Below are 23,980 nucleotides of genomic sequence, written 5' to 3' on the forward strand. Positions count from 1 at the left end.
AACAGGCGCTTCTCTCTCTTTCTTATCATCGTCCCGCTTTCAGCTTTTTAGCTGATGATGATACCTTTCTGTATTTCCTGTATTGCTTTCATGCTCGCCACTATGATTCATCATTATTGAATCCTTCAAGATCATTAGTTTTCAAGAAGATCGATTATTTCATTTTATTTTGAAAATGGTGAAAGACAGTTCGAAGAGCAGTCAAGCTGAGGGAAATGAGAATCAGTTCGATAAGACACTGTCGAACTCGAATCCATTAGATATTCCCTTTTCAAGAACTCCATTGAATGCGATACCAGATCCGTCACAATTCTCCAAGGAATTTCTTCAAGAGGTTATGATTCATAATGGATTTAAGGACAAATCTCTAGAAGCTGGTTCTACTTCTAACCGAAGGAAATTTGATTCGGCGCATAGTACACCAGCTAGGAGTGTTTCGAGGACCACTTATGTTGGTCAATTGGGGGCTTGTACAGGGCCAAGGGCTCTTCAAAGTACAGGGGAAAGAGGAGCGAACAGCACTAGGGTTTCGAGAAGGATTTCAAACGTGAATTGCGAGCCGCCACCTACTGAGGTTCCACATTTTGAGCTTGTCGAGGATCCTTCCTTTTGGAACGATCACAATGTTCAGGTCAGTTGCATTGTTACCTTTTATACCTTCCATGGATGAAACTTTATTAAATGTATATCCATGTCTTGATGGGGTGAGATTTTTTTTAATGTGCAGGTATTAATCAGGATGAGACCATTGAGCAATATGGAGAAGATGGGACAAGGGTATGTTCGGTGCTTGAAGCAAGAGAGTTTGCAGACCTTAGCGTGGCTTGGCCAACCTGAAGTCAGATTCACATTCGATCACATAGTGAGTGAGACGATATCACAGGTACTATAATCTCATAATCTGCTTCCACTTTTGGCTTATTACATTAGTAACGAAAACTAACCGCATGTTTGAGTTATTTTCAGGAAAAGCTTTTCAGGGTTGCTGGATTGCCCATGGTTGATAATTGCATGTCTGGTTATAATAGTTGTATGTTTGCTTATGGTCAGGTATGGCTTGGAAAAACTTATGCTGTTATATTGTTTTGATGTATTATGTGGTTGGTTTTGATTTCTGAATCTCCCATTTTCATAAATCATGAACTCAGACTGGTAGTGGCAAAACATATACAATGATGGGTGAGATAAGTCAAGAGGATGGCAAGCTTGTTGACGACTGTGGGATAACTCCACGTCTTTTTGAATATTTATTCACAAGGATTAAGCTGGTAAGAAATGTATTATAAAACATTGTACCATGTATGACTAGATTCTATAACACACCCTCATTCCCTTTGATGCCTAAACTGTATCGGGCAATTATTTGTAGGAGGAGGAGAACCGGAGGGATGAAAGACTAAAATATAGCTGCAAATGTTCCTTTTTGGAGATATACAACGAGCAAATCACTGATCTCCTGGAGCCTTCATCCACTAATCTCCAAGTGAGTATCATTCATTTCTTCATTCCGTGCATAAATGTCAGTTTTTCTTGCCCAACATGATGATCTCTTTATTTTATAGGTGAGAGAGGATTTAAAGGAAGGAGTATATGTTGAGAATCTTACAGAATATAATGTCAAAAACGTTGATGAAGTCCTCAAGCTTTTACTGCAGGTGTGTCAATATAGTGAAACTTTAGACTTTGTTACTGCTTATTTATGATTATATCGGATTTAAAATTAGTTTGCATGGTGTATCAGGGTGCTGCAAACAGGAAAGTGGCAGGAACAGATATGAACAGCGAGAGCAGCCGGTCACATAGTGTTTTCACCTGCATTGTGGAAAGTCGTTGGGAAAAGGATTCCGTGACTCACCTTCGGTTTGGAAGGTTAAATTTGGTAGACCTGGCTGGTTCTGAAAGGTAATTTCGTAGCTTAAACCATCTTCTATGTATATATATATATATATATATATATATATATATATATATATATATATATATATATATATATTTCATAACTATGACATTCCTTAACTGAAACTAACTGTCATTTAGGCAGAGAAGTTCTGCAGCAGGAGAACGTGTGAAGGAGGCATCTTATATAAACAAATCACTATCAACTCTCGGGTACGTGGTCAACACTTTAATTGTATGTATATATTAATTAATTATGAAAAACACTACTGAACTATGAGCTACTGACAGTTAGATAAAGTTTATGTATCTTCTTACATAATTATCGGCTGTTGGTTTTGGTAATATAGGTTGTAAATAGGTTGCCATTCAGAGGGATAATGATTGATTTACTTTCTTTGTTTAGAACTAATATTGTATATATGTATATATGGAGGCATACAATTACAATGCATGCTCTTGAGTTTGGGACAAGATTTTAAACACAGGTTTTTGTGATTGTAGTCTGGTAATAATGTCCCTGGTTGATGTTGCACATGGGAAACATAGACATGTACCTTACAGGGATTCAAGACTTACATTCCTCCTCCAGGTCAGCAGCTTAAAGCATGAATACACATTGTCTTTCCATAATATGGTTTCCTCACATGCTCATTTACACCACCACTTTTTTTTCTATCTAAATGCAGGATTCTCTTGGTGGGAACTCAAAAACGACAATCATAGCAAATGTCAGCCCCTCAATGTGGTCAGTATTTTGTTTCCTATAAATATGGCTATATCTATGTGAATGTTTTGGCATTATTTGTATGTGTGATTATAACATATTTGTATGCAGTGCTGCGAATGAGACATTAAGCACTCTAAAATTTGCTCAGCGTGCCAAGCTTATTCAGAACAATGTACGAACATTCAAGTCTTATTTCTCTTCCAATACAAATCTGAAAGAAATCCCAAATGCATGAACTTGTTGTATTTTGTTTAGGCAAAAGTAAATGAAGATGCATCAGGCGATGTCACAGCACTGCAACGACAAATTCAAATGTTAAAGGTATGCTGAAAAGCTGAGCCAAATGTGTTGGGATTTTTTGAGTCAAGTTATATTGGTGAAATTGCAGGAGCAGATGTCCTTATTAGTGAAACATCAAAAAATCTCAAAACCTGTATTTCATGTTGGAGTTGGACCGACTTTCCAGCCTAGCTTAGGTGATGAGTCTTTTGAAAGACAAGAAGAGGCTTGTGGTTGTGGCGAAGATGTCTGTGACAACTTTCCAGCTTTTAGGACCTTACACTCTCAAACCAAACCCATAAACGGACTTGTACGTGTTATTATTCTTTCATTCTAGTTTACCATCTAATTCTATCTATTGTAATTGATATTTGTGTCATTATTTTGCTTGATGTCATGTTATTATTGATGCCAACACAGGAGATATATTTATTTATGGTCTCATCATATTCATACTGCAGGCTCTTCCAAAAGCAGATGTTCAGTCTACCAAAATGTTGCTAAGATTTCGGGAGGAAAAAATTAAACGCTTGGAATTGCTTGCAAATGGCATCATTTCTACTGACCATTATCTCATGGATGAAAATATGGCTTTAATGGAAGAAATTCATCAGCTACAAGCTAGGATTGATAAAAATTCTCAAGTAACAAGGTTTGCATCACTTCTAATGCCTCCATTTTTTTTAATTACATTCTCAACATCTTTTCCTATTGTCACCAGGTTCCAGGATTGCTATGAGCACGGTGAGCGTGGAGCTTTGTTAGCTGAAGTTTTAGCATTGCATGATCAGGTACACTGATTTTTTAAAAAATAAAAATACAAAATCATATACAGTTGAGAAAGAACCCTGAAACATTTTTTTTTCTTGTTATGCAAAGCTACTGAAAACACTGGAGGTTGAAGAAAGTTATGTAGAGCAAAATTTTCCAACTGAAAGAGAAAACGAGGTTTGTGGTGCATCCTCTCATGGTTAACTTTAGTTTTGGGATATTCACTGAAAACTAAATGCTAAGGTTCAGTTAATGCAGGATGACAAATCATCAATGGGGTTAGAGGAGTACAAGTGTGCCAATTCCAAATTGATTAGGTGCGTTTCAACTTATAGTCTTCTTTAGCATCTCTGCTATGTAGTTTATGTTGCTTACCTTATACATTTCTTGAGTTGCCAATCAATGAACACACCTGAATAGTTTTCACTTGCTTTGCTTCTTATCTATTGAACTTTTTAATAAAGTTGTGCATCTTACTTTGTCTTTTGCTCGGTGCATTAAGTTATTGACTAAACTCACTGAAGCATATATAATAAATATATGGACCTTGGTCTTTGTTAGATATAGTGTATGTACTTGGTTACATAATTTTAGGCTGTTAATTATGGTAATATAGCTTGAAATTCAGGGTGATACTGATTGATATAGTTTCCTAGTTTATGTTGATTATCTTTCTTTTTTCTGGGCCTAAGATTGCATATGATCTTGAGGCTTGTGGCTAATCTTCAGATTTAATTCCCTAATTTGCAGGAAGGTTGATGAACTGAAAACAGAACTGAGCAAATACATAAGCTATAACCAAACCGCAGCATATCCTGTAAGCATGATATATTCATCTTTAATTTAAAGTGGGGTTTTTTTTGATGAATATTGTGGATTTTATTAAGAAGCTAACAGATCTAAACTCCAAAGAATTCTTGATATGCCAAATTTAGCTCAAAATCCTTGTTATATCAATTCAAAGCATCTATAGCTTCAATAATTCGAGTCTTACATAATTTATTGATTTTGCAGGTTGGAAGCTTGTTGAGTAGCATTGGTTTAGGAGATGAGATGGAAGCTTGTGATGAGTTTGTGAAAGGAGTAGTACCTGGTAGTAATTGTCTCAAAAGGGACAACATGTTGCAATCGACTGACAATATACAAGAGCTAATGGAAGCAAAAGCCTTGTTGGGTGCCATGAAATCTGAGCAGGCCACATTGGTTGCAGAGCTACAATATATTCGCCAAGAGAATGATAGGCTTGTAGAAACCTTAAACAACACCAACAATGCACAAACACATGAGTGCCATACTTCAGAAAACCAAAACCTGCCACCTGTCACTAACAACAGCATGATGGATTTACAAGCCAGATTGGACAAGATGGCTAAAGACCTTGATGATGTAGACTTACCTGATGATCTTGAGGATCGATTGTCACATTCATCTCTCAAGAACGAAGTTTGTTTGGTTGATGAGGAAGTTGAGAACGAAGCAACTAACGCGATTCTTAATCTACAAGAAGAATTAGCATCTCTTCAGGTGAAATATCATGGAAGATTGTGTAGCATGTCTGAAGAAAACAAGAAGCTAAGAAGAATTATAGAAGCAAAAGAGGATGAGGTGTATACGTTGCATACTGAGTGGGAGAGGGCAAGTTTAGAGCTCACAAGCTTTCTGTTAGATGGTTCTAAATCTCTCAAAGATGCATCTGGTCAAATAGAAGCTATTGCTTGTTCATTTCCACACTATAATGTTTCGGTTACTGAACATGTTAAGAAGGCTGCAATTGTTTGTATTGAGAAACAAGAAACAATTCTAAGACTGGAAAAGAACCTGGTGGATGCTCAAACTACAATACTGGAAATGCAGGAGAAACTGAATTCGTTAAGGACTGCAACAATTGCTTTGACCGAAATTCAGTCAACACAACATGACGAAAGGACCAAAATTGAAAATCAGGTTGAAGACTTCATGGAAGGGATTTGTGAGATGAGGAAAAACTTATTAGAGCTCAAAGAAACTAATAAAATGGTGGAGGGAATGGGATGTACGCATCAAATGCAAGAAAACCAGTTGTTAATGGTGCAGCGTATAATAACTGAACTTGTTTCAATAAATAACAAACTTGATAACATGAAGGCTTATTTTGAAGACTTGGATGATTTTTCGACTGATATTTCTACTTCTAGCTCTAATCTTTCTGATGATGAAGATCTGCAAGAGAACATAGAACATTCAAGTAATCAAGAATCAGAGAAGCAAGATAGAAAGACACATTTGTTTTTGAAGAAGCAATTCATGATGGCTTATGAAGCGTTCATCAAATTAGATGTTCAATTGGCTTCAGTCTTCAAGGACAAAGAATATGTACACAACTCTATGAAGATTGATGAGAAAAAGACTTCTAAAGCGGATTGCTTTTTCAGCAAGTTTGAGGAGGCGCGTGCAACCATGACTGAAGCTGATAATATGTTGAATGTGTTGATGAAAGCAAATGAAGAAGCAAAAGTGTTAGCTGGTAGATGGAAACAAGCTGCAGAAGATGTAATGGTGGATAAGGCAAGCTTAGTTGAAGAACTTGCAAATTCGGTGTCTGTTCTAGAAGGTTCTTTCCATCACCTGAAAAAGGAGGCTGAGAATTCATGCCACTTAATGTATTCAGATGCATTGGCAATGTTCCATGGTGTCCACCATGACATCAATGAATCAAGATCATCATTGCAAGATATCTATGCCGAAAGAATGGAAAATTCTTTTGCCTCTTTTGTGGTACAACAATGCCAGATTGGAGAATATAACAAGAAATTCAAACTGGGATCCAGACTTCATGAAGAACTTATAAAACATGTTGAAACCCTTCGATTCAGACAAAACCCTTCAATGATTAATGATAGTGAAGAAGAGGTTATTTATAGTGCACTGGCTGCTAGCAAGGAATCAGAAGATGTGGGTGAACGTGATCTTATTGGTGAAAACTTAAAGCTAAATAAAGAATTGGAACGGAAAAACACTTTGTTAAATGGTTTACTTTTCGATTTTAGCTTATTACAAGAATCAGCTTCTACAAGAAAAGACATAAAAGATGAAGCTGAAAAGTTATTCACGGATTTAAGACAAGTACAACATGAGCTAAAGATGAAAACGACCCAGCTTGATGATATGCTGATTCGATATGAAAAACTCGAATCTTGTTTATCTGATACTGAATCTGCTCTTTCGGCCTCAAAATCTTGTCTGCAACATGCTGAAGAAACTGTAAATGCACTGTCATACCAAAATGGTGAGTTGAGAAGTCTTTTAGAGGATTTATATCATAAAAAGTCAGAAACCGAAGAGAAACTCGAAGAACAAAAGGAGATTGTTAAATCTTTAGAAAAGGAAATTGATTGTGGAGCTTCTTCGGTACAAGAACACTTCTTATTTTCTTTAGAAGGGATTACAGATGATTTGAAGAGGGTCTCCAATGAGAGAGACCAGCTATGTGAACAAGTTAATTCTTTACAAGAAAAGCTTGAAATGGCGTACACCATAGCTGATGAAAACGAAGCTATTGCTGTAGAAGCACGCCAGGTAACCAATTTTTGTGACACATATTATATTAGTGTTTGTTTATAATTTACCATTTTCCAGGTGTCAGAGGCAAACAAAATATATGCTGAACAAAAGGACGAGGAGATTAAGATTCTAGAAAATTCTGTTGAAGAACTTGACAGTACCATAAATGTATTGGAGAAACGGGTTAGTTTCTGTGATTTTGACATGAAGAAAATTCAAGAAGCTGTTGGGTTTTCTTTCTTATACTTTTAACATTCCTTTAGGTGAATGACATGGAAGAGGAGCTACAAAGACAACACAAGATAAGAGATTCACTGGAAGTGGAACTCCAATCATTAAGTCAAAGACTGTTAACTGTTGAAAGCTTTAAAGACTGCATGGATTCTGATAACAGTAACCTTGACCAATATGAGTATCAAATTTCAAGGTCTGGATTTGTAGCCTCTTGTAAAATCTCAAGGATCCTTTTCTTTTTCTGTTGGATTTAATTGTATATTTGATGGCATGGCATCTCAGGAAACTTCAAGCACGGATAAAAGATCTTGAAGATGAAAGAACAGAACAAGCTAATGAGGTGGAACATTTGGACCCTAAAAAATGGAAAACCATCACTTATATGATTCATTTCTTATGACATTTTTGGGAATTGTTTTGCAGATTAAGCAATGTAAAGAGTATATATCTGAACTTGTAATCCATGCAGAAGCTCAAGCTTTACAGTATCAGCAGAAGGTAGAAAAGCATCTGACTTTCTTATGTTGTTCCTGAATGTTATGCATTAATACCAAGCATAACAATACGATACAAAGTAAATGTTTTCATTATGCAATTTGTTTGAACAGTACAAGTCGTTGGAAGCAATGGTTAGTTTAATGAAGACAGGTCCATCAAAGTCTAGCTTAGAAGCACAGTTATTGGAAAAAAGCATGGTGAGAGGAGGAAGGGGTAGTTCACCATTCAGATGCATTGGGAATTTAGTCCAACAGATGAACACAGAGAAGGATCAGGAGTTGTCATTGGCCAAGGCTCGTCTACATGAGCTAGAATCAGTAGCATCAAGTCGACAAAAAGAGGTCATCATTTTAATAATTCATATAAATTCTCTTACACTGTTGCATCTATGAATGATGATGTAAGGTATGTTATGTTAACAGATATGTATGCTAAACACTAAATTGGCGACAGCAGAGAGTATGACACATGATGTGATCAGGGATCTGCTTGGTGTGAAATTAGACATGACTAAATATGCAGTAAGTTTTGAGTTTTGAGTAGTATTGAGTAATTTTGAGTTTTGAGTTTTAAGTAATGTGTGTGTGTGTTGGTGTAGAACTTGATAAACCAAAAGCAGCTTCAAAAACTGATTGAGGATGCTGCTCAGCAAACACAGGAGTTCATAGCCATGGTGAGTGTCAATTAGTTTGTGAGTGTGAGTGATGGAAATTGAATTTAATAATATAATGTTTAATAATTGAATCAGGAGCAAGAGATTCGGAAACTGAAGCGACAAATCAATGAGTTGCTTGAAGAAAGAGACAGGTGCGTGTTTTTGTTATTCATTAGGCAGGGCAGGGTTAAATAAATGCAAGAAATGACAACATGCTTTCATTTATTTGTGTATCCTAGTTTGATTTGATTTTATAACTTCAAACTTTTTTGGTATCAAGGAATTCTACTCTGAAAAGTTTATCCAATGATAGTAGAAATAAAAAGTTGGTTTACAATTACATTATAGCTGGATAGATTTTTTAAAAATACAAATACAATGTTGTAACAAGAAGTAGGATGGTGCAATGTAAATTGTAATAAAGAAATGAAGGAAAGTTTGTTCCATTTTTTTCATTCTATAAAAGCAAAAAGAAAAAAAAGGATAAAGTTATTTATTTTTACAGATGCATTTCGGAGATAGATAGGAAAGAAGCAGAGATACTTGCTGGTAAGATGAGTGTGGTACAGTTGCAAGGACGGGACCAGTTGCTGACAGCACAAAATGAAATGCTCAAGGTACATTCTTTCTTTCTCTTTTTCTCTTTTTCTCTAAGCAGAAGCATTTAAATTTTTGATGATGCATATGCATAAGCATAATTCATAATGCATTGCAGGCTGATAAAACCAACTTACAGAAACGGGCTGCAGAGTTAGATGACATGATCAAGAAGCTTTTAGGAGGAGGGCAGCATCAGAAATCCATTCCCATGCCAAAACCAAAAGCAAGCAGCAGTGAGTTTGGTTTTGGTAAGAGGGTGGCTGACTCAGAGAGGTTGCTTCTACATGTCAACAATGAGCTTGCTCAATATCAATATCAATATCGTAACCCGGATCGAAATGGCACTGAAAAAAAGCACGGGTTGTGACCTGTGACTGAGGTTGTTGTTAAGATTGGTTTTTATTATTGGTTATCAGAGGGAGGCTGTGTCAATATCTATTTATGTAGTAACTGAGCTCCAAATTCTGGGTTACAGACTTTATTCTTGCTACACTTAACAAGGATTAATGAATCAATGTATATGATTGGTATGTAATTGTATAGTGGTTTCGAATCAATGTTTGTTTTATCAAGCAGCATGTACATGTATGTAACAAGGTTTGCGCGCTCGTTTCAATCAATGTATTTTACCAAATCACTCATGAAACACCATGAGATATGGTCATTTTCTTTTGGTCTTTCAAAAGTCATAAATCATGATTTGTCATGACCGGATCTTCTCTCATTTTAATTTAAGCTGTTTGGGTAGAGATGGAGAAAACAGTTCAAAACTGAAACTTGTGCTCAACTACCCCAAAGACGGTCCTAAAAAGGACAAGCTTCAGTCCTAGACCGCTACTCTAGTCCAGGATAGAAGTGTGAGAATGGCTTAAATGAGCCAAGCCGAGCCTCAACATACACAAGCTCAACTCCAACTCATTTGAATTCATCTAGGCTCGAGCTCGGCTCGTTTTGAGCCTAGTTTCAAAGTTCGAACTCGGCTCGTTTAATCCTTTATCACACATTTTAGTGAATACTACGTATTTAGAAGTTAACACGATAGATTCCATTGACTTAATGTCTACAAAATTTAATGTCGAAGAAGTAATGAAATCAATCATTGAATACTCAAAGCCCTAGATGCTAGATGGTGTGCATGTGAAGTATGCGGAAAGTCGGAAACTGAAATGGAAACAAGAGAATGATAATGAAGGCACGTTGCTTTGATTTCAAATAAATTAATAAAACTAATTATTAATAATATAATATATAAAGTGAAAAATATATGTATATTATAATATATATAGACTCATTTAAGCTCGCGAACCTAGTCAAGCTCGGTAATAAAAACTCGGGCTTGAGCTCGTTTAATAAATGAGTCCAAATAAAGCTCAAGCTCGGTTCGGGATCGTTTAACTCGAGCTTGAGTCGAGTTTTTAACAAGTTGATTCCGAATAGCTCACGAGTAGCTCGGTTCATTCACACCTTATGTGAGATCAAACGATGAGAACGACATAAAAAAAATTACATGGTCTAATCATATCTAGTTTCACAACTAACCTAATCTATAAAATATTAAAAATAATTATATAACAAAATTCTAATCATAACTTTTCAAACGGTACTTTAATATATATATATATAAGTAGACCTTTCAAGTTTTATAAGTAAAATATATACCAATTTTGGAAGTGATTCGTACACAACAGTTTTTATCCGTACACAACATTTTATGTTTAATAGAGTTGTACAATACAACATTTTAAAACACAAATTGTTGTGTATGAAGAATTTTTGTTATGTACAACTCAGCTCACTTTTATAATATAGACAAAAAAGCAACAAACTATATCTAACAATGAATATTGATTTTGAATATTCAAGTTATTCTAAGAAAACATTTAAGTTACTTGTTTTATGAGAAACAAATTAAATGATTTGAATTTTAGACTCCTATCAATGAATTATATATATATATATATATATATATATATATATATATATATATATATATATATATATATATATATATATTCAAGACAAATAATAATTTACATATTTTTAAGATTGGAGAGTTGAATATGAAAAATATATGATCACATTTTTATTTTTTGTTTGTAGCTAGTAATTGTTAATTATATAAAAAGTTACTTTTCAGTGGATTCTTTTTTAAATCTATTATATTACAAACTATTAAGTATATTATATTTTATACAATTTATTAAAACTTAGCGGTTATAATCTTTTTGCATAAAAATTTGTTACAATAAAAAATATTGAACTAAAACTAGTCAACTGGTCCAAAAAGCCTATAAAAATTGAAAAACATCGGACATAAACTATTGTCTGCTCTTAAAAAGATTTGTTTTGTTTTTGTCCAAAAAACCGAACAGTTTATGATAAGACTAACACTAGTTTTTTTTGCATATTTACTTTTTGGTATATGATTGTTTGTTTGATGGTGTTAATTCAACTAAATTATTAGGATGTTTGTATACCATTTTAAATAAAACATCGAGGAACTTTGTATTTGTAATTACAACTCATTTTTTTCTGTTTTCTTTTATGTAATTTTTGTTGAAAAATAACTATGATTTTAATAACTAACAGTTTTATTTTCTAATATAAAATCAAAGAAATTATATATTAAAAAAGTTTAATTAAAATGTTTCAGAATGACGACCCATAAACACAAAGAATATTAAATAAATTATATTTTAATTATTTTCTAGAACGATAATCCACACACATTCTAATATACTTATAAATTACTTATATAGACATGATTTGAAACTTTAACCTAATAGAATGGAGAATCTAACAATATCATTAGAACAAAGACCAACCGATAAATTTTAATTAAATATTTGATGTAAACATAAGACACTCATATCATATTATAAATACTAACAAAAAATCAAAGTAACAATTTATTATTATTATTTTAATATAAACTACTTATATATCTAAAAATGACATCCTCCACTAATTTTTTCATTCTGTAAGTTTATTTTATCTTGCTTTACCTTATGTTCTAAATATCTTAAGTTTCAATTTCTTAATTTAATCTATAATGTTTTTTTTTTCTTCGAAAGAATAGTCTATAATGTTTCACCATATAAAATTTTAACTATTTCAAAATTTTAGTTTAATTTAGACATTTCTACCCCATGCTCTAAATATTTTCAAACATGTGATATTTATTTTAATTTATTCTGTTTTATTCAAATATATGTTCCAGTTTAATTAACCCCTATAAGATTATAAAAGCTTCAAAAATCCATTTTTTGTTTAATTCATTCTATTTTACCCCTAGAGTTAAATATTCTTAGTTTTGTTTTTTTAGTTTTATTTATCTTATGTTACCCGTTCCATATATGTCAAATTTAACAACCATATTTTCTTTATTAGTTGTTTTTTAGTTTTGTTTATCCGGTTTTTACCTCTAACGTTATGCCTATTTCAGGTTTTACCCTGACCCATAATTGTATTTAGTCCATTTCAGATTAGTCACAAAATTTGCTCACGGATGCATCTAGTATTTACCATCTATATGAAGATGCTAAAAAGAGGTTCAATATATTTATTTTTTTTAATATCTTGTTATTATTATTTTTGTCAATATATTGTTACTGTATAAGGGAAAAGAAAAAGTAATCGGTAATTGTGTGTACTTTTGGTTGTACAAGTTTCCCGATTTCTGAAGTCGCAAAATCGATTAATTTGGTGTTACAGCCAAAGAGGATGTTTGGATAGGGAAAAAAATGACAGCTTATTGCTTATTGCTTATTTTCACCACAATAAGCTAATTTAAGTGTTTGGATAAAATGCTTAAAAGATTAGCTTATTGCGGTGGGAATAAGCTAAATAAGCTGATTTTAATAAGCAAGGGGGGTAATGCTTATTGCTTATTGCTTACTGCTTATTAGTCATTTTACTCATATAAGCTGTCTTGTTTGCCAAACACTTCAAATGCTTATTGCTTATTGTTTATTCCCACCGCAATAAACTAATCCAAACACATTTTTAAAAAATGCTTATTCCCACCACAATAATCAATAAGCAATAAGCTAATTAAGCTAAAAATGCATTTATCCAAACACCCTCAAAATGAAGTAAACAAACGATCCATTGAAATCAGCAGTGTTAACATGCCCCTCCCATGAAATTAATCGAGTAAATGGAACTTCAAATGTGCTTCGACTGTCTTCAACGTCAACTTCGAACCGATTTCTCTGAAAAACTCCTTCTCAATTATGCCATTGCCGCTTCCGCCCTTCCATTCGGCTCCGACGCCGTTGTGCAGGTGATAGTATTTCCTTCGCTGTGTCTGTCTATATTAATATATATTATACAGTCAGCCAACTATGTTATGTGTCATGTATGATTGCTAAAATTTGAGGGTCTTGATGCAGGTTCTAAATTCTGATGGGGAGGTTTCACCTCACTTCATATTGATGTATTTGCCGATTAATCAAGATGATTGCTTCACCAATTACATGTATGATCATCTGCGCCATTTCTATAATTTGGGGATTTTAATAATAGGAATTACCTTTTTTTTTTTTTTTTTTTTTTTGTTTCTTTTACTAGAATTGACCTGTTCATTTTGCTATTACATGATCCATTTTTGTGGCGAATTCTCCCACTAAGTTAAACTGTTGATTTGTACATTGCATGATCCAGTTGTACATTACATTTTACTAATTCGATCTCCCAAATGAAAGGAAACTTCCTAAATCTCTACCAATAGATCACAATAACACATCATATAAAGTTGCCCTATTGATTTGCATCTAGTTTTTATTGTTACATGAGTGAGTATTCATCTTTGGAAGTTTCAAATTTCTATAGCTCTCAAGAATATTGTACCACTAGATAACTAATAACTAATTTCCATCTTATAGAGTTTATTTAATTATAATACACCTGGATCTCCATTTGTTTCTCCAGTAACGAGCATTGTCCAGAAAAGCCAACTGGAAATGACTATAAAGCAAAGGATAACACGCCTTTATCAATTCTACCTCAAGATCAAAACGAGGTTACCACTGGGAATCTTCATGATAAACCAAATGAAGCTCTGTTTTTGGCAGACAGTGGGGGAAAAACATCCTTACCTGGATTAGAATGCAACAGTTCAACCTGCTACTTCTCAACAAGGTTTTCTTGCTTGAGGACACTTACAGCCTTGGTTCCAGTCTCTCAAATTGGGCCTATATCATTTCCTTCTTTAGAGAATCTAGCTTCAAATTTCTCATCTGGGATTACAGAAGATCATTTACTTCACTCACTTACTCTTCTGATACAAGGAAAACCAACAGGAAGAGATAGCATTAACTTTCTTGATTTAATCGGGATACCCTCATTTACAGAAACCACCTTTCCTGGATGCATAAGACACCCAAACATAGTACCAATATTGAGCATAATGAAATCATCCACCCATATCAGCTTAATACTACCAAAAACTCCTTACACCTTGGAAAACATTCTTCACTACAGCCCTGATGCCTTAAAGTCAAACTGGCATATCAAGTTCTTGATGTATCAACTACTCTCTCCCTTGAGATACATGCACGGATTAGGGATTGCCCATGGTAGCATATCTCCATCAAACGTATTGCTAACCGATTCGTTATGGTGTTGGCTTCATATTGGTGATACCCTACAATCAAACTCCAACTTATCCAGAAGTAAGATTGGTTGTTGCACTGACACCTGTCAGTCAAGTAAAGTCTATGCTGATTTGAAGCTAACAGATTGGCATACTGGTTTTATTCGTTGGTGGAGTGGAGAAATGAGTAACTTTGACTATCTCCTGTTGTTAAACAGAATAGCTGGTAGGAGATGGGGTGATCATACTTTCCATACTGTTATGCCATGGGTTATTGACTTTAGTGTAAAACCTGATGAAAATAACGACATGGGTTGGCGAAATTTAAGTAAAAGTAAATGGCGTTTGGCAAAAGGTGATGAACAGTTGGACTTTACATACTTAACGTCAGAAATCCCACATCATGTTTCAGATGAATGCCTCTCAGAACTTGCTGTTTGTAGTTACAAAGCAAGAAGGTTGCCTTTAAGTGTTTTGCGTACAGCTGTCCGTTCAGTCTATGAACCAAATGAATACCCCTCTACAATGCACAGGCTTTATCAATGGACCCCAGATGAATGCATTCCTGAATTTTATCAAGATCCACAGATTTTCCGTTCTATACATTCTGGAATGTCTGATCTGGCAGTACCTTCATGGGCTGGTGGGCCCGAGGAGTTTATTAAATTGCATCGAGAGGCTTTGGAAAGTGATCGTGTATCAACTCAGATTCATCATTGGATAGATATTATCTTTGGCCACAAAATGTCAGGGGAAGCAGCCATTTCTGCAAAAAATGTCATGTTGCCCCCTTCAGAACCTACAAATGCCAGGTCAGCAGGGCGGCGCCAGCTCTTCAGTATACCCCATCCACCTCGTTGGTGTGTTATAAAGAAGACTAGTCAACATAACAGTGAGAAGAATCTGCTTCTTGATACATTTAACTTGCAAGCATTAGAGGAAGCAGCTACATTCATTGAACATGCTTCCCATTTAAGTCCTATCTACAGAAATGATCTTGTAAAGGACAATTTAGAAGAAGTTGGATCTGACACATTTATAAATGGGAGAGACTCGAAATTGGCATCAGTTATTGATATAAATTTCCTTCTTCAGACGATTGAGACAGATGATAGTACTTCAGGGTACCAAGATTTCCTTCTGTGGAGACAAAAACTATCTTCTTCAACAAATCTTTCTGTAGATATTGCAAATGATGTATTCTCAACTGGTTGTATTTTAGCAGAACTACATTTGAAAAAGCCACTTTTTAATCCAACTTCATTAGCACAGTACTTACTTAGTGGTGTTCTGCCTAAATTGATGCAAGAACTGCCCCCTCAAGTGAACATTATTGTTGAAGCATGCATTCAGAAGGACTGGAAGAGGTACGCTTTTTGAATTACTATCCTTTTTTCTATAACTTTTTCAGGTAATTGGGAACATGACTTTCTTTTTATAATAATAATAATAATAATAATAATAATAATAATAATAATCAGGAGACCTTCTATCAAGTCTCTTCTGGAATCTCCCTATTTCCCATCAACAGTGAGGTCATCATACCTGTTTCTAGCCCCACTTCAACTTTTAGCAAAAGCTGGATCACGACTCCATTATCTTGCAAGTTATGCAAAATCTGGAGCTTTGAAATCAATGGGAAGTTTTGCAGCTGAAATGTGTGCGCCCCACTGCCTACCTCTTTTACTCACACCTTTAACTGACACAGAAGCAGAATGCGCGCATATAATGCTGAAAGAATTCTTGAGGTGTCTGAATTTGGTATCCGTGAAGACACTTATCTTGCCTGTGATCCAGAAAATTCTGCAGGCTGGTTTCAAATCTTATTCTTTGATTCTTGATTTGGAGAAATTTAAGTTTTTGTTGACATAAAGATTCTTGTGTAGTGTAGATGACAGGCTATTCACATATGAAGGTCTCTCTTCTTCAAGACTCATTTGTACGTGAGTTATGGAGCAAGATTGGTAAACAGATGTATTTAGAGTTTATACATTCTGTGGTTTTATCAAATTTATATGTTTCTCCTCATAAGAGTTCATCTGGGGCTGCCTCTGTGCTTTTGATTGGCTCGAGTGAAGAGCTTGGTGTTCCAGTTACTGTTCATCAGGTTTAATAACCACTAAACTTGTCAAATTTTCTTGATTACAACTTATACAATCTGTCTATATCAATTGACTAACTCATCACTCCTTATCCAGACAATATTGCCCCTGATTCACTGCTTCGGAAAGGGTCTTTGCAGTGATGGAATTGATGTCATTGTTAGAATTGGTAAGTGTTAACCATGCTTCTTTTTTGTAAACAAATGATTGTGTGTTTTTTTGTTTTAAATGTTATAAGCTAACTGTTTTTTAACATTCAGGTGGTCTTTTTGGGGAGACTTTCATTGTTAAACAGATTCTTCCATTATTGAAAAACGTTATACGCTCATGTATGGATGTCTGTAATGTGAGTAGGCCTGAACCTATGCAAAGTTGGAGTGCATTGGCCCTTATGGATTGTCTGATGACATTAGATGGAATAATGGAATTATTGCCAAATGAGGTGGTTGTCAAAGAGCTAATCGAGGTGTGTAAACACCATTAAATTGTATATATTCCTGATTGAAGAAGTGATATGAATTGATGGCTGCATTTATGACTTACCAGGATGGAGGTTGCCTCTATATTCAGCTTCTCATGATACCCAATTTGGGAATCCCTGCACTTCAGGTGTTGTAGTCTCTCTTACTTTTATTTATTATTTAATTAGAAGTATAAAAATAAGGTTTTGTTTTTGGCAGGTGGCTGCTACAAGTCTTGTTACAGTTTCCCAACAGATTGGACCAGAATTAACAGCAACGTATGTGATGCCAAAACTTAAAGAACTCTTCGAAAGACTCGCCTTCTCCGAGGAAACTCGCAGTGGAAGCCAGAAAGTTTGTAAAATTAGAATCGAGGAAGAGCAGACACAAAACAGAATGGATCTTGTGTAGGTTTTCCATTTTTGCCCTCTTTAACTTATAAATATGAATATCTTGCATTTTCATGTTGACAGGTTGCTTCTGTATCCACCTTTTGCTTCACTTCTTGGGATAGAGACACTTCGTAAGTGTTGTACGACATGGTTGATTCTTGAACAGTTTCTTCTGTGGAATCATAATTGGAAGGTGGGTTGTATTTAAAAAAAAAAAAAAAAAAAAAACAGTATGTTGCTTGCTTACACATTAGTTTCATGCCTTAGTGGGAAAACACAGAGGAAAGTTGTCGAGGTGGGAGAAGGGGGAATCACAAGAAGAATCCAATGTCTGAATACAATCCTGCTAAAATGTTGCTTCATGGATTCGGATGGTCAGTCCCCCAGTCACAAGGAGAAAAAGGTCCGAAAAACTCATCGCCACATCATCATAAGCGGCAGGTGACATCAGCATCAGCATCGGCAATGTCTAGAGAGCAGGAAGCGTGGGTTTGGTTCCCTAGTCCTGCACCTAGTTGGGATGGACCTGATTTTGTGGGTCGAATTGGGGCTTCCGAAGGTCCATGGAAAATCAGTGCGTCTGTGATACACTCGATCCGTGCCCACCATGGGGCACTTCGTTCATTTGCTGTTTGCCAAGACGAGTCTACTTTTTTTACGGCTGGAGTTGGTCCGGGGTTCAAGGGATCTGTCCTCAAGTGGGATCTATCGAGAACTGCCTCTTCATCTGGGTATCATGCCCATGAAGAGGTTTCTTACTACTTAATACTTAATTCTTATCTTATTTATTAAATTTGTCATAAATCTTTTCATTCTTATTAGAGTAATTTACATTTCTGTCCCTGTGCTATAAATATAATGATTTCTTTTGTCAACCCTTTTTTGGTCACTATGGTAATCTACCCTTGTTTTATTATATTGGGTTTGGGTAAAGGTTAATATTAGTGTATATGTTGATATCGGTCAGGTTGTGAATGACATTTGTGCCCTGGCTTCCTCAGAAAGAATGGCTTCTTGTGATGGCACAATTCACATTTGGAATAGCCAATCAGGAAAGGTTATATCCGTCATTGGTGAAACCTCCTCCCTGACATCTACATCGAAGATACATTCTGAGCAAGCTAATATGCTTGATTTCAGCTCCCTTAGTAATGGGATTCTAAGCACTAGTTATGATGGGAGTTTATATACTTGTATGCATCACCTACAAACTCTAAATAGGCTTGTGGTAGGCACTGGAAATGCTTCTCTCAGGTAAATAATTAAATCACTTTCTGACAACATTTCATTTCAAGCAAATTAAACATTTTTTTTATTGTGGTATTCAGATTCATTGATGTTGAACAAGCTCAAAAGCTTCATTTATGGAGGAGCGATTCCGTTGAATCAAGTTTTCCTTCTTTAATCTCTTCAGTATGCTGTTGTGGTTCTTCAAAGATGCAATCTAATGGAGCATCTTGGATTGCAGCTGGATTAAGTTCTGGTCACTGCAGGTTGCTTGATATTAGGAGTGGAAATCTGATCAACTCATGGCAAGCTCATGATGGATATGTCACAAAGGTATGGTATTGGTTGCTTAGGTTATCTACTTTCATTTATTTGTTTATCATAGCATTCTACTTTAAATTCTTTTTTTTTTTTTTTAATTACGGTATTGTACTTTCCAATCTTTTTTTCTCATTAAGGTATTGTATCTTGAAAACTCTACGTAATTGTTTATAGCATTTTATTTTTCTTATTAGGACATCATACTTTGAAAGTTTATTCAAATTATAGCAGCTCTGAATATGGATAACTTGGTAGATTTCTCAAAGTACAACGCTGTAATAGGAAAAATGAAAGTAGGATGCTATAGTAAACAAATGCTTATTTTCCCTTCCATATCCAATTCATGCAGATAGCTTCTCCGGAGGACCACTTGCTTGTTTCTAGCTCACTTGACAAGACTTTGCGAGTTTGGGACCTCAGAAAGTAATCTAATCTTCACAATTCTCTTAAGTCTTAACCATACCATACATATATAATAATAACAATAATTTTAATATGCAAATTATCATTTTACCTTAAAAAAAGAAAGCAAACCAACATTTCGCATTTTTTTTTCAGGAATTTGGCATCACCTCTGATTCTATTCCGAGGCCACAGTGATGGTGTATCTGGTTTTTCTGTCTGGGGACAAGATGTTATTTCAATATCCAGAACTAAGATCGGACTTTCTTCCTTATCTCAACAGGTAAACTCACTCATGCATCATGCATCATGCATGTGCTCTTAATTTACAGTTTTCGTCCCTGTACTTTGTAGAATTGTATGAATATGGTATGGTCCTTGCAAAAAGAAAATTTTAACCTTTTCGTCCTTCAATACTATATTTGTCACGCTTAGCTTAGCTTAGCTTAACTACTATGGTGCTAAGTCCATGTAAAATGACTAATATGCCCTCAAATATACATGACACGTGGCACAGGACGGGCAACATCGGATTACGCCACAATACCTGTATATGGCGGACCGTGAATCGAGGAACATGTCAGTGCTGTCCAATATAACCATTTTTCCGTTTTCACGCCTTTTCTTAGTGGGGACTGAAGATGGTTATTTAAAAGTTTGTTGTTAAATACTTACATTTTTTTTTGTTTCTTTATTTTTGTATATCCTGTGTTTCACCTTCGTTTAAATTACTTTACTCATTAGAATTGCATTTAAAGACGCATTTTTTTACTAGCAAAATGTTTGTTGATTAGATTTTGCTGTATATAATACTTGTGGATATGGGTATTGTGAGTAAAGCATCTTGGATGGTCAAAGTCAAAGGCTTAACGGGCATGTAATTTTGGTCAAACTTGGTAAGCAGTGAAAAAGTCAAAATGGTTAATCTTATTACCTTCTACGCCTGAATGGCTAAGTGAAAAGGACAGAAAACAAATGGTCTAACCAAACAAGAAGATTAGTTTAGGTCCTCTTATTTGACTAATTCACCAACCAAAAGATTATATCAGTAATCATTACAGCATATTTTAAACAGCTTATTTGGTTGATAATTGCATATTCCCTATAATTAAAGGCACCCACGGAGGATATTTGTTGCATTAATAGTATTATATTCTCGACGTCGTGCTGCATGCGAAATCTGTAAGCATTAAATATGCATATCATACCGAGTGGTTTAAGTAATTGACTCATGTTGCACTTGCAAGGAATACAATATTTATCAAAGTTTAACTTTATTTAGAAACGTCGAAAAAAGTAGTTATATTATAAACTAAAATATAAAATCGATTTCCTCTTTGTTTTATTATTGATAATATTAAATGTGCGTGTCGGATGTAATATTACCTCATCATCAAATAAAATAATTACAATTTGCGGTTTATCATATTATTTTGACAATAAAAATATAATTCTTAAAATGGGACAGTTTATTAGGATAAAATTTCATATCAATCACCAACATCTTTCCCTTTTCAAAACAAAACTTTGAAACAATCTTCATTTTTTTATAAAAAAATGATAAACAACACAATATATATATATATATATATATATATATATATATATATATATATATATATATATATATATATATATATATATATATATATATATATATAGGGGAGAGTTCAATTGAGAAAAAAAAAAGGTTGAGAATGGGGGAATCATTCTCAGTCACTCATTTATTTTTGCCGCAAAAGCCTTCGTCGTACCACCGGAAATGAGAAAAGAATAGACATGTGTTTTCCAACAAAACATATTTCCTTAAACTATGCTAATCGTTACCTTAATATATACAAAAACATAGTCTTTTTCGTTTTTTTTTAATATTTAAGAAATTATTTTTATCGAAAAATTATTTTAAATATACCAAAATTCATGATTTTTTATTCTCTACAAATAGACATCCATATTGATATAGTTTTAAAATAAAATAATAAATTTATTTTTTTTATATTTTCAGCTATCGTTATTCATAAGTGAATAAAAATGAATCAAGTTTTTTCTACAGTACATTCGTTATTCACTTATGAATAAAAACTATGATTAATTTTTTTCACATTTTAAGTATCATTCATATATGAATATAGCATATACTAAACATAGTATATTCATATTTAAATATTAGACGATTCATTCACTTGTGAATATTACATAGTATATTCACTTGTGAATATTAGATGGTATATTCACTTATGAATATTAGATAATATTTTCATATTTGAATATTACATAGTATTAAATGGTATATCACATGTGAATAATACATATTATATTCACTTGTGAATATTAGATGATATATTCACCTATGAATATTACACAGTATATTCACATATGAATATTACAATGTGTTTTCACAAATATATATAATTTTTAAATGTTATTTACATATGAATAACATACAGACTTGCATATTCGTTTTTTTGTTTTAATAATCATATACTGATTCATGTGAGAAAACATATTCATATATGAATATAATGTGGTAATTTAGTTTGTGCATTTCATCAAACAATTGGAGTGCATACAAGTTAACTATTTTTAAAATGTTAAAAACATCAAGTTATTAATTCCAAATCATCATATACTTCCGTTTCGACATTAGATGCGACACCTATGTCTGATCGATTTCTCATTTTGGATTTGATTTCCGAAAATCCGATTGGGAACCTGTGAGTACCGATTCTGAGTCCTTCAATGTCGACCGTGACTGCGAGTCAAGAACTCCGATTCCAATTTCATGAACAGCGAAGAAATTCCGATTCCAACTGATTTTGTTTGCGAATCTGAGAAATTCCAGTTCCAAACTTTATCAAATCGATGAAATTGATGAATTTGGGTTGCGAATTTGTCTTGAACGACGAACCTCCCATCTACGAATATTGATGATTGATTAACACTGGATGACAATGGTGATAGTTTAGTTGAAGAAATTTGGATGATTGTTGAAGATTAGAGGAGAAATTTTGAGGATGAACGAACTGTTATCGAATTCTCTATAGTTACGTATTTGACATTGAAGGTTATTAACATATTTACAAGTTTGCCACCGCGTCTTTTTATGCTTAGATAAATGAGTGGCTGAGAATGATTCCCCCATTCTCAACATTTTTTATTTTCTCAATTGAACCCACCTCTCTCTCTCTCTCTCTCTCTATATATATATATATATATATATATATACTTATAAAGCTAACATTTTTTCTTGAATCTCATGCATTTGAAACCCCCATTCTTTTTTTTTTCTTTCACCACATTCATTTGAAACTCCCATGACTTTTCAATTTCTTTATAATAATAATAATAATTATAATTTGGTAATTAGGTTAAATAAATATCAAATCTAAAGTGTATTCATATATAAACTAAATTTCAATATTAAAATAATATCTTTAATTCTACTTATAAAATTATGTTTTTTAACTTTTAACATCTTATACGTAATTTATTAGTTTTAATATATCAAATCTAATAATGATTGTAAGTTGGTTAATAAGGTTAGTTTTAACATATTATACGTAATTTATTAGTTTTAAAATTAAAATAATATCTTTAATTCTACTTATAAAATGTTGTTGCATGTAAACCATTATCAGTTTAAAGCTACAATTTTTGAACAGTTTGGACAAAATACTTAAATTGTTAATTTAAATATAACATTACAGTGTCAACTTAAATATAAAGTTCAATTCCACTAAAAAACCAAATAATATTTTGTAAATAGTTAAAAGTGATAAATTATAGTAATAAATGCAAAAACTAAATTGTAATATCAGTTTAACTAAAATATTTCCTAAATATATTTATATAATCGTTAAAAAATTTCAAATAAGTAGCTTAAAATAACTTATAATAACAATAGTTAAAAATAACTCTATATAAATGATTATATTGTTACCTTTAAAATCAAAAAATAATGTTTGATGTTTTAAATAATTATAATGATAGAAATTAAAACATTAAGCAAATAAATTTTAAAAAATTAGTTAAAAACAACAACTATAAATAGTATTAAACCATATATAATATTTAATTTTATTGATGTGTAACTCGCGAGTAGAAGTCATTCAAACGATTGAGATTATGACGTTATAATAGATTTATATATTATCATATAATTCAAAATAATCAATATATTATATCAAACTAATATACAAATTATTATATCAAATTTAACAACAACGTTAGTGTTATATTTTAAAAAATATATGTTTGTAAAGACTTCAACTATATA

At 33.4% G+C, this 23,980-nt stretch overlaps 2 protein-coding genes across 4 annotated transcripts; both read left to right on the plus strand.

The window, feature by feature from the left end:
• Positions 1 to 9,775, plus strand: POK1 (phragmoplast orienting kinesin 1). Of its 3 annotated transcripts, none has more exons than XM_079005674.1 (29): positions 1 to 631; positions 728 to 883; positions 967 to 1,050; positions 1,149 to 1,268; positions 1,370 to 1,483; positions 1,563 to 1,655; positions 1,742 to 1,902; positions 2,038 to 2,109; positions 2,401 to 2,488; positions 2,586 to 2,644; positions 2,735 to 2,798; positions 2,882 to 2,947; positions 3,015 to 3,215; positions 3,367 to 3,557; positions 3,627 to 3,696; positions 3,785 to 3,853; positions 3,926 to 3,993; positions 4,427 to 4,493; positions 4,691 to 7,231; positions 7,292 to 7,399; positions 7,480 to 7,643; positions 7,733 to 7,790; positions 7,874 to 7,948; positions 8,059 to 8,289; positions 8,371 to 8,469; positions 8,547 to 8,621; positions 8,697 to 8,755; positions 9,109 to 9,220; positions 9,340 to 9,775. In XM_079005674.1, exons 1-29 carry the CDS (start codon positions 176 to 178, stop codon positions 9,568 to 9,570), a joined length of 5,952 nt encoding a protein of 1,983 aa, XP_078861800.1. In that variant the 5' UTR covers positions 1 to 175; the 3' UTR covers positions 9,571 to 9,775. The 3 variants fall into 3 exon arrangements, with proteins under 3 accessions (XP_078861800.1, XP_078861798.1, XP_078861799.1); XM_079005672.1 differs by having other exon boundaries at positions 3 to 631; positions 9,319 to 9,775; XM_079005673.1 differs by having other exon boundaries at positions 3 to 631; positions 3,935 to 3,993; positions 9,319 to 9,775.
• Positions 9,776 to 13,294: 3,519 nt separating this feature from the next.
• Positions 13,295 to 20,497, plus strand: LOC145057778 (protein serine/threonine kinase). Its single transcript, XM_079005675.1, has 16 exons — positions 13,295 to 13,488; positions 13,598 to 13,683; positions 14,136 to 16,166; positions 16,281 to 16,608; positions 16,691 to 16,906; positions 16,998 to 17,070; positions 17,162 to 17,367; positions 17,448 to 17,510; positions 17,582 to 17,769; positions 17,836 to 17,947; positions 18,022 to 18,504; positions 18,722 to 19,008; positions 19,083 to 19,314; positions 19,652 to 19,725; positions 19,861 to 19,987; positions 20,222 to 20,497. Exons 1-16 carry the CDS (start codon positions 13,363 to 13,365, stop codon positions 20,369 to 20,371), a joined length of 4,782 nt encoding a protein of 1,593 aa, XP_078861801.1. The 5' UTR covers positions 13,295 to 13,362; the 3' UTR covers positions 20,372 to 20,497.
• Positions 20,498 to 23,980: the final 3,483 nt, after the last annotated feature.

Source organism: Lactuca serriola, chromosome 6 (assembly GCF_051521515.1).
Source record: "Lactuca serriola cultivar US96UC23 chromosome 6, Lser_US96UC23_V15, whole genome shotgun sequence".
Taxonomy (NCBI): domain Eukaryota; kingdom Viridiplantae; phylum Streptophyta; class Magnoliopsida; order Asterales; family Asteraceae; genus Lactuca; species Lactuca serriola.